The sequence below is a fragment of the Trichinella spiralis genome (genome assembly GCF_000181795.1).
Source record: "Trichinella spiralis strain ISS 195 chromosome Unknown Scfld2, whole genome shotgun sequence".
In the NCBI taxonomy this organism is placed as follows: domain Eukaryota; kingdom Metazoa; phylum Nematoda; class Enoplea; order Trichinellida; family Trichinellidae; genus Trichinella; species Trichinella spiralis.
Window position 1 is genome coordinate 315568 of NW_003526941.1, and position 10540 is coordinate 326107.

At 31.7% G+C, this 10540-nt stretch overlaps 3 protein-coding genes across 3 annotated transcripts; 1 reads left to right on the forward strand and 2 right to left on the reverse strand.

Annotated features, from left to right (window-relative positions):
• Window positions 1–1685: 1685 nt before the first annotated feature.
• Tsp_02529 (ribonuclease P protein subunit Rpr2) lies at window positions 1686–3860 on the reverse strand. Its single transcript, XM_003378806.1, has 2 exons — window positions 3567–3860; window positions 1686–2495 (listed from the first exon to the last, which is right to left on the reverse strand). The coding sequence occupies exons 1-2, from the start codon at window positions 3858–3860 to the stop codon at window positions 1686–1688; spliced, it is 1104 nt and encodes a 367-aa protein (XP_003378854.1).
• Window positions 3861–4616: 756 nt separating this feature from the next.
• On the forward strand, window positions 4617–6705 carry Tsp_02530 (twinfilin-1). The gene is made up of 7 exons (XM_003378807.1): window positions 4617–4656; window positions 5081–5158; window positions 5212–5390; window positions 5449–5544; window positions 5597–5830; window positions 5888–6151; window positions 6562–6705. The coding sequence occupies exons 1-7, from the start codon at window positions 4617–4619 to the stop codon at window positions 6703–6705; spliced, it is 1035 nt and encodes a 344-aa protein (XP_003378855.1).
• An 859-nt stretch (window positions 6706–7564) lies between these two features.
• On the reverse strand, window positions 7565–9478 carry Tsp_02531 (putative filamin/ABP280 repeat-containing domain protein). Its single transcript, XM_003378808.1, has 4 exons — window positions 9255–9478; window positions 8747–8955; window positions 8275–8594; window positions 7565–8023 (listed from the first exon to the last, which is right to left on the reverse strand). Exons 1-4 carry the CDS (start codon window positions 9476–9478, stop codon window positions 7565–7567), a joined length of 1212 nt encoding a protein of 403 aa, XP_003378856.1.
• Between the last annotated feature and the right edge of the window lie 1062 nt (window positions 9479–10540).

Sequence of the window (10540 nt, forward strand, 5' to 3'; positions counted from 1 at the left end):
GCCATTCTTCCAATCCCGAGTCAACCTACTGCCAAAGCCGGGCATCAGGGTTCAGTGTAAATCTGTTAACGGCATGACAAATTCTCTGTTCCGCTTCTGCTCGCATTTAATATCCCCATCCACAAGCAATAGTCGTCGCACATCTCTCTTCTTTCTTTTTTGCCAGCCAAAATGATCTCCGTCACTCCCGCATAGCAAATACAGATAAATTAGCATTAATAATTACATAATCGAAAAGAAAACTGCTGCTCTTGTTGTTACAAAATGATAAAATCTACTTCCGTCTGTCGTATGTTGCTGTTATTTGTCTGTCCTTTTATATCCTTGAAACCAGAGTGTTGTGGAAATTGTTTTTATTTGTCGTGCTAACTGTTGATTCTTCAATAGAGCAATCTGCATACTTTCACTGGCTTCAATCAACAGAAATTTTTAGCGCTGGCTTGTTTGTCTGTACGATAAAAATTCTATCTCTCAAGCGGTAGTGATTTTCGTCCAATCCTGCAGGATGAACGTTAATTTTCTCAAACCGAAACAATCAACTCAGTTGTTCGAAAAGACCACACAAATTGTGATGCAAACAATAAAAGTTGTTTTATTTTTAAATTACGTTCATTTCCAATTATTTTTATATTACTTCAAACAATTTAAAATATACAATGAATTGAACATTTCATTTGTCAAAAATAATTGTACACAATAATTATTACGAAATGCTACATTCATTCCATTTTCAGATGAAAAATAAAACGCACCAAGTAAACTGTACTATACAAAAATGTACACATCAAATTAGTAAAATTTACCAACCGCTGTTTCTTAACAGAAAAATAGCAAACAACTCACAAATTCCTTACAGTTAGATGTTAATAAAAAGTTGTCGTGCACACCATATTCTCCAACTTTGCATATTGTAATATTTACGTTAATATACAACAAATGTTTATAAAGCTATTCAAACAAAGTTAACCAAAAAACACCACAATATACAAGCAAAGATACATCTTAAAGATCTAACGCCCAATTTCTTCATATTAATTTTACACAGACATTAACAAACTATAACAACAAACAAAAAAGATAAAATATCTTACCTGAATCATCAGCTATTAACGATTTGACAAATCTGGACGATCTTCGTACTGCATTTCAACGCCACCATTTTTGAGATAACGTTTAAAATGTAAAAAATGCATATCAAACTAAATTAAAATAAGACGTCGTGTAAACTTTAACAAATGTTGTCATTCTCATTTTCATGCATCGCACCAGAAGAAACTGAACAAGCCATTTCATGTACATGCCAAATTCATAAATTTTCGTTACAGTAATTATTGATGTTCATGCTTAATTATATGATGACGTCCTGAACAGTTTTTTTATCATGATTTTCTTAAAATACTTTAATTCAACAAAATCATTTAAGTATTTTGGGGTTATTATGGTTATTTTGAAAATATTTTGAAAATAACTATCATGTGAATGTACAAAATGTGATCATTTGTTTATTTCAAAAGTTTGGCTATTTATATGGACTTTATGTGCTGCAGAATGAAAGTTTCAAAAATATTTTTTTCCATCAGCACCAATTCATATAATATAATATAAAAAAGAATAATAAAGAATATAAAAAAATATTCGTTCTTACAAAATAACATATACAGTAAGTAATGAAGAGCGGAATTTATTCAAAAACCTTCAATTGGAAGCCAACTAAAAAGTTCAAGTTGAAGTTGCGCATCGAGCTGGTCCAATTCTTTAATTGAACGGACAAACTGATCATTCATGCTAGCCTTAATCACCACTTCATCACAACCACGGCATCGCAACGAAACAATACGTTCCAATTCGTCGACAACGAAAGTAGCAATTGAACGTTCGATTTGTCTAAACTTTACCAATATACGATGAAATTGCAGTAACCAACGTGTTTTGGGATCATTTACACGACACTGGCCAAACTGAGTTTGAACAAACTCATCAACATAGACAACTTTCTCATCCAACAATTCCAAAGCTGGACGTACTTCAGTTTGGAGTTTGAGAAGTTCATCTTCGGCAGGAAATTGATTTTCCAATACAATATGACGATGATCTTCAATTAAATGAATTATACGGTCGAGTTCTTTGAAAAAATGAACACAGGTCTGCTCTAAAATATTTCGCTTCAACGGTGGCAATCTACTAGTCCTCTGTTGAGCCATTTTCGCAGCAGCTTCATCTTCAGCTTTATTAGCTTCAGTTTCCGCATCAGCTCCGACGCTCAAACTTTTCAAACTCGACGTCCAACAACTGTCTACTGATGAATTTTCTTCATTTTTTTCATCCATTGTTTCAAAAACTGCACTATTTGTTTCTTTGGAACTAATTGCTGAATATGCCCTACCGTAGGAATTACTGTACAAGCTGTTCACTGATCCAAGTAAATTCTTCTTCACAAAGTTGTTGCTGTTGCTCATTGCTTGTCTTCTGATCAGTGAAGAATACAAAGTGCAAAACTGAATCAAAAATCAAATGCAACTGAACAATCAACTGAACCGACATCAAGTTATACTTGAACGACAAAATGAACGTCATTTCTACAGAAACATCGTTTCATTGTCAATTTCAATTCCTGTGTTCTTAATTGTTTTAGCCAACGGCAATGTATCGTCAAGAATATACATATACATATATATATATGTGAACGTTTATTGGTAAATAGCCTTGGTGAATGAAAAAAACTAAGAAATATTCGGTCATCAACATCTGACATAAATTTATCATTAACGAAAACTTCTTTCGTTATTTTCGCATTAAATTTTTCACAACATACGAAACATTTCAAAAATTCATGATTTATTAATTTATGTAACTTCATATGCACGAATTAGCTTTTTTTCCTACAGATTGCTCCCCTTAATACTTACTCTCAACTTGGCGATTCGACGATTAGGCGATAAAACGTTTCAATTCGCGATCATTAGCGCTTCAACTTGCCTATTTCAGGGTCATCTGCTTCACCCAGATTTCTTATAATTCATTGATTAATGGTTGCAATTACACTTCCAGCAAAATACGATCATACAAATAAATAACCATGAATTAAAATTTATCTACTCATGAAATTTGCTCTATAATATTGTATCAATTTATTTTCAGACAATGACACAGACAAGATTCAAATTCCTCCATCAATTCGTATATAGCTACTAATTTTTTAATGTTGTTCTACAAAGAAATTACTCGCATTAAAGGCACAGTGCAAAATTCTGCAGTTCACGTCAACGCCAAATATAGCCATTAACAAATGACAAATACTTAAATACGAAATCATAGAAGATATTTATTGAAATGACTCAAATATAAACAGAAAATGCATATTTAGAAATCTGAATTTCACAAAATGATCAAGCCCATATAAATCTCAATACAATTTTCTAAAAATATCACAAATACCAATAATCTTATTCTTAATGCAAAAGAAAATTTACACACTATTTACTTTTTACTGATGCCTCCTGCTCTTGCTTCTCTATTGCCAAACAATAATTTTTATTTACTGGATATCGCTTATACGTACCACATACTTTACAATGGATTTTCAGATTTGCTCGGCCCATTTTACATATTTTTATATTTGCATTTTTCAAATGAGGAAGCAGTAATGCATGGCATTTTTTACAGAATGTTCGTTTCATTTCTGGGTGCAATTTCACTTGTGCCTTTTGCTTAACCAAAACCATGGTGTTTGAATAAAAATGAGAAAGAGTTTTCATCGCATCATTTTCAACGTTTGATACCAATGAAGCAGCAAGATATAAGAAATTGACGCGCTGATACATCGGTGATAATTCATTACTCCTATTCTTCTTTTTCTTCATTGTAATTCAACCAGTAATCAGCACTTTCTATTAAATCTAGTTGCTCTTTTGTTTTCTCAATGAACTGGGTACTAAAGAAATGGTGTCTTAAAGAATAAGTATCAAACTAATATGTTTTTTACTTTTCGGCAGTATTTTTCAATCTAAAAGTACATTAAATAACCATAACAATTAATCAATAACTAATTACTTACACGGATATAAGCTTTGTTGATGCAAAATCCAGCTGTTTCAAACTCTAAATTATGCATAAACAATACAATACAATACAATAATAATAAATAAGAAAAAAAAATACAGCTATTGAATTATGCAAGCAAGCTTCATGTTGAACGGAGCTTCGAACTGTTGAATGAAGAATCTAAAAGAAAAGAATATTCGCAATTATTAATTAAAATATTCTAAAGACAGTGATATAACAATATTTAAATATGCCATGAAACCGAAACAAAATAAATTATTTACCTCCGATGAATGAGAACTTTTAATTATTTGCGATAAAGCAGCTCCAAATGAAGAAACTGATTCATGAGCTTTAGCTTCGAGAATACTTTTCCCTTCAGAAGAAAGCCGACGTGGCATCAAAAGTTTCGACAAAACACTTATCTTGCATACTGTAAGTAATTCAAGTTAACTTAATATTTTTTTTAATAATTAAAAATTCATTTTCGGAAATTGAATAATGTAAAACAATTGTATTATTAGACTAAATGTAGCAAATACAAAAGCATTTTTTGAATTAAAGCAAATTATGGAATGTCGGTTAATTACAGTAAACAATGTCTTTTGAAAATAGGTTTTCAGTTTATCGAAAATAGTGAAATTTTATGAGATGTGAAAAAAGCACTTTCAGTATTGTAGCAAAGATTTCAAAATCGAGGAATACAATTGCTAGTACGAACTGAATATTTCTTAGAACCTACATGACATTCAAAAATGAATACTCTTTGTTTGAATGTAATATTGATCTGGCCGGTCATCTGTACGCGTTCTCAGGCTGTGATGATTCATCAAGATGAGTCATAGTTCAGCTGGATTTACCATATTTACAAAGAAATTGTTTTAGCGATAAACGTGTCTGTTTGTTAGATCAGATTTAAATTTTCATCATGTCTCACCAAAGTGGAATTCGTTGTGAGTAGTTTCACATTTAATTTAAAATAACATATTCTTGAAATTAAATTTTATATGTTTTAATAATTATGAAAAATGATTTTTAGCTTCGACTGAATTAGTTCAATTTTTCACTTCATGTAAAGAGGGTAATATACGTCTTGCCAAAATCAAAATTCAAGATGGTACAATTTTTATTTCTGCCATATTGTCGATTATATCTATTATCTTATTTAAGAAAAGCTTATTTTGGCTTGCCAGTTTGCAGTACGTTCCACTTGGGATAAAGATTATGAATCTTACATTGAAGAATGTCTAGCCGATGAACACGCGTGTTATATTCTTGCCAGACTTGATACACAACCAACGTCAGGCTTCGATTGGTTATTTTTATCTTACATTTCGGAAAATGCCCCTGTAAAATTTTTAATTTTTATAATAATATGATAAATATGCATTTGAAAGAATACTTTAGGTGAAAGAAAAAATGCTTTACGCGTCTACAAAAGCTACACTAAAGGGAGAGTTTGGATCTGGCTCAGTTAAATACGATTTTCAAGTCACTCAAAGAGTATGCCGATAAATTTGATTGAATTTTTATAAGCTAAAATTTGAAAATTTAGGAAGAAATGGATTTACATTCTCTTCACCGTTTAATTAACCAAAAAGATGCGGGTGGTGGGCCCTTAACTGAATTAGAAGAACAGATGAAGAGCACACACGTTAATCAGCATTGTGTGAATTCGTTTCCAGGCTACGAGACAGCTGTTGTTCGTGGAGTCCGTTTCCCTGTTGATCAAGATGCTTTACAAAACTTGTGCCGCTTACGAGATGGCGAGATCAACTATGTGCAATTGGTAAATGGAAATGTTATGTGCGTCGTTTCTATTATTCTAACAACATTAATTTTGAAGTCTATCGATACACTGAACGAAGTGATTAAATTAGTTACTGCTGACAACATTCCTTCCAATCGTATTAGCGAATGGATCCCTCCGAAGTCACCACGTTATCATTTCTACGCACCAAAGCTCACAAAAGCGGCTAATGTCATAATCTTTATTTATTCAATACCACCTAACGGTTGCACAGTCAAGGAGCGAATGTTATACAGTAGCTGCAAAGGTCCTTTTCTGGATACCGTGCAGCAGGTTGTTGGTTTAAAAGTTGATCGAAAAGTAAGCCAATGACATTTGTTTGCTGAGCTGCTCAATTATTAACAAGCTTACAAATAGTTTCATAGAACTTGTTTGCATAAAACTTGCTTAGCTAGTAGACTCTTTCTTGTGAATCACTTTTATTGGTTTAACATGGGCCCTATTTGTTCAGGATGATTAATTTATTGTAAAAATTTATGTAAAGTGGTTTGCTTAATATTGTATTTCTTGTAAATTTCTTCAGTAATGAACAATGTTGATTATTCTGTTATCCTATTATAGCTCACGTTTCATATTTTATCGAATCACTACAAATGTTATATATACTGTAGTACAGTAAGGTATCGCAGGTTCAAACTTCTTTGTAATATATGATGAATTGTAAAGAGTTATAAAATTGCAGACTGACTTGATACGTTAGTATGTTTCAGATTGAAATCGACAGCTCTGAGGATGTAAATGATGAATTTTTGATTGGAGAAGATATTTCTGTGAAGCAACACCAGAAGTTTTCGAGGCCAAAAGGCCCGAAGAAGCAACGAGGCGATCCAAGAATTCATAAAACTCCCTCCTGAAAAGTGTCTTTTCAAATCAATTATATAGCCGACAGTACATACAAAATATAATCGTAATTCAACAATAATAGTGTGCTATAAAACGTCGGTATTAAATTAGTGATTAATATTTCTAAAATGCTTCAAATGATTTAAAAATATTTTTATCAAAAAATTGCTCTTTACTTAAAATTATTTGATCTGTGAGAACTGAAATTTTATATTTCAATAGATTTTCTCTTCATTTCTTTTAAAAGTTCAGTCATTTTTCTTGAGACATTTGTCACTTCAGTGAATAAAAATTTCATGATATGCGCATGTTGAATGTGGAATGTTTTCAAGTAGTCATTTCATAAGTGATGTAACATATTTATATTAAATTGTTAAGAGTATTATTGAATTTGGAAAGAAAATAAGCAAGTCCATCAATTCTCGATACACGCGTTCACTCGCTTGATGCGTTTGTCAAAAAAAGAAGAAAAAACAACCCAACAGCAATGCAATGAAATAGTTATGGATTTTTTCATGATCAAAGGCAGACAGATAAATGAAGAAGATGAAAAAACATTATATATGCCTTATTGGGAACAGAATTTACAACCGTGATCACCAGAACAGTTAACCATTGCGGCTTTCGATGATTTGTGATTTGCTGGCATTTCTGCAATTCCATGCTCAAGTTGTATAATTGATCAAGTAAAGAATTTAATGACATGAGAATACACAACACCAAAGCAGAACTGAAAGCGTTAATGGTTGAAAAATCAATGATTTATCATCTGCAATAAGAGAAAGTACATTAATACTAGAAATATTTTAAAAAGTAATGCTGACAATTTTCTTGTGCAAGTAATATAGCAGAAAATAGTAAGTAATATGTTCAGAAACCGAGAAGTCTGCTTCCATCTTCGTAAAGTTCAGCAAGTCTCAACAGTATGAAATGCTTAGCCTGTTCGTCGTCGGCTAACATTTCAATGCACTCTTCCAATAAAAAAACAAAAGATGTTACGGCAGTGTATGCAAATGCAGTTTGAAAAATGTTTTTAACTTGTAAATATGAAACAGTCAGCTTATCGCCAGCAAAACTTTTCAGACGATTATAGTAAAACTGTAATACAGTTTCCATGTACTTACGACGCAACGTTGTAGATGTGCTGATGTCAAAGAGGCGACGCAAATCATTGCAAAAAGAACCACGATGTGCAAACTGCCAGTCGATAATTCCTTTTATGGAGTTTCCAGCCAGACCATCGTCATTTTGAAAAAAGAAAATATTGCTAACCCACAAATCCCCATGAACCAAAACTTCTCCAATTAATTCAGTGTTGCAATCAAGCATCTGTTATATAGATAATTTCTCAACTATATTATTTATTATAAAATATAACTACTGTCTTGAACTCGTTCAAAAAAAAATTTAAAGAAAACAACGACAAATCATCCATGTTCACAAGCACAGTGTAAATTAGCATAATTTTAAAAGTATTCAATACTTGAATTAAATTAAATTAAATTAAATTACACAATAATTAATGCATTGCTGATTGAAATAGTAAAAGAAAAATATACATAATTGATAAAAAAAATTACCTTTGAGATGCTTTTCAAATTCAACATTTCTTTCACTTTTTCTACATTTACAGAAGAAAAATATTGAGAATAAGAGTGAACAATTTCATCGACTTTATCGGATATATTGTCAAAATATTGCTCTATGCCAGCTAGCAATGTTTCGCTTGTTGGCAAATTCGTCTTCCAGTCAACATCAGTGGTCAGTGACCATGCATGAAGCTGAGCCAAAGCGCCGGCTAATTCCAACAACTGTTCAAATTTTAAACCTGACGACAAATTCACAGTCCTTCCATCATTGTTCAAATCTTCCATAATAATGATAGGAGGTTTATCACAGCCTATAACCTGCTCATCATGCGTACACTAATTACTGCAGTGGATAATGTCACGAATGTAAAAAAAACAAACAAACAAATTAACAGCATATACATGCGCATGCATACATACAAAAATAGATATGCGTGTGTGTGCAGATTTAAAAATAATTTACCTACGGGCCAACAAGCATAGCATTTTGGCACAGGTACATTCACTGCATGGTCGGTGAACAATTTATAAACTGTGCATTCAACGTTGTGCATGACAGGCAGTGGATTGCTTTTACCTTTCAACGAAGATTGAACCCGTTGCAATACTCGTTCCCATCGCTTTTCTTCAAGCATTTTCACAATTACCGAACTTGGCAAATTTACAACTTCACTACAAAGCCAATTACAAAAATAAATTTTATTTTCAGCAGAAAAAAATTTTACATCGAGCAGCTCAATTTATAGTTATGAAAATAATAATTATATAGCAAATAAAATGAGGCAACAATTTCAATCGACAAACACAACATTCTGAAATGATTCATTCAACTTTACCTTTGCTAATGCAAAAAATAAATTTGAAAATAGTCCATATTGCAAATTGATTGATTGATTGATTGATAAAGAATATTGCATTAAAGGAAACAAATAAACAAATAATAAACGGTATATTTGCCGTTCTGAATTTACCTATTGCACCTCTGCTGACATGCCCATTGTAATTGTACTTGAATGAGATAAGACAAGAAACCGGTATGCTCTCCAATAGAAGTCGCGGTGAGTGATAGCAGATGACAGTTGTTTGAATCAAATTTGAAATAATCTTTAAGTGCTTCATAAATGTCCCATCCAGTAACTGAAGATTTGCACAAATTGTCTTTCAAAAACACGTCATCGACAAAAACTTTTTCCATGTGAATATTTCTATAAAATAATAAAATTTCAAATTGCAGAAATTGTTGAATATGAATTTATTGTTTTGCGTGGAAAAAGTTTAATTATATGCAATAAGCATCAGAAGAAGCAGAAACAATCACAACAACAACAACAAAATCAAACAAATAATGTTATATAATAACCATTGTAAACATTAATGATTGTTACAACAGGAAAAGTACTCCAGCATCAGTGCTTAATCAATTCAACCACCATACTGTGTCAGGGATGCCAAGTAGGATACAAATTATCAAAAAAAGAGAAAATCATAAAAGCAATCAATCTGTCATATCACGTAAGATTATTTAGAAATATAAAATACACAGAATTCTAATTAAAATTTTACATACTACTTTGATTGCAATTGTGCAATGGAAACGGATTAGCAGTATTAAATAAATTGAATATAATTTCTTCGAATTTCTTATCACATGAAATGAGCAATGGACAATTTTCTTCTAATTTTGAATGTGAATATAAAAAATTTTCAATATTAAATCTCAACTTTTAATATTGCCGTTTGATTTCAAATGACGACACATAAAATGGAAAAATTGTCTGAATTTTTAAAAGCATGAAAAAAAATACAACCAATAAACAGAATTGGCAGTGAACACAAGAATAAATATCTGTCAGCTTTTGAACGACATCAACAAAGCTAAAAAGAAAAAAATCGAAACTTTTCTCTTTTCGACAACATCACCACCACCAACCACAGCCGCAAATAATATAATAATAATACTCTCTGTGTGCTCGCGGTAACCAACATCCCCCCCCCCACACAGACATGCATCCCCCTCATACACAAGCAAATATCTTTCATAAAATGGATTTTTGGTAAATTTCTATCATTTGTCAATTTTGTTCGTTTAAATTCCATCCATGTCTATATGTTATGATGTTCAGGGTTCGATTTTCATTTCTAGATGTATAATAATTGATTGAACTGCTGAATTTTGTATACGTAACAGCATTTGTTGCACCACAACAACTTATTTACTCTTATAACGAATCATCACTTTTATTACATGCGACAAAAT

Coding starts and splice junctions, on each gene's coding strand:
- Tsp_02529 (XM_003378806.1), bottom strand. CDS start 3,860: ATGAAGAAAAAGAAGAATAGGAGTAATGAATTATCACCGATGTATCAG. Junction 2,496..3,566: donor ATCTGAAAATCCATTGTAAA/GTATGTGGTACG, acceptor TTTTTGATTCAG/TTTTGCACTTTGTATTCTTC.
- Tsp_02530 (XM_003378807.1), top strand. CDS start 4,617: ATGTCGGTTAATTACAGTAAACAATGTCTTTTGAAAATAG. Junction 5,391..5,448: donor ACATTTCGGAAAATGCCCCT/GTAAAATTTTTA, acceptor AGAATACTTTAG/GTGAAAGAAAAAATGCTTTA. Junction 5,831..5,887: donor AGATCAACTATGTGCAATTG/GTAAATGGAAAT, acceptor TTAATTTTGAAG/TCTATCGATACACTGAACGA.
- Tsp_02531 (XM_003378808.1), bottom strand. CDS start 9,478: ATGGAAAAAGTTTTTGTCGATGACGTGTTTTTGAAAGACAATTTGTGC. Junction 8,595..8,746: donor CTATGCTTGTTGGCCCGTAG/GTAAATTATTTT, acceptor AGCAGGTTATAG/GCTGTGATAAACCTCCTATC. Junction 8,024..8,274: donor ATTTGAAAAGCATCTCAAAG/GTAATTTTTTTT, acceptor TCTATATAACAG/ATGCTTGATTGCAACACTGA.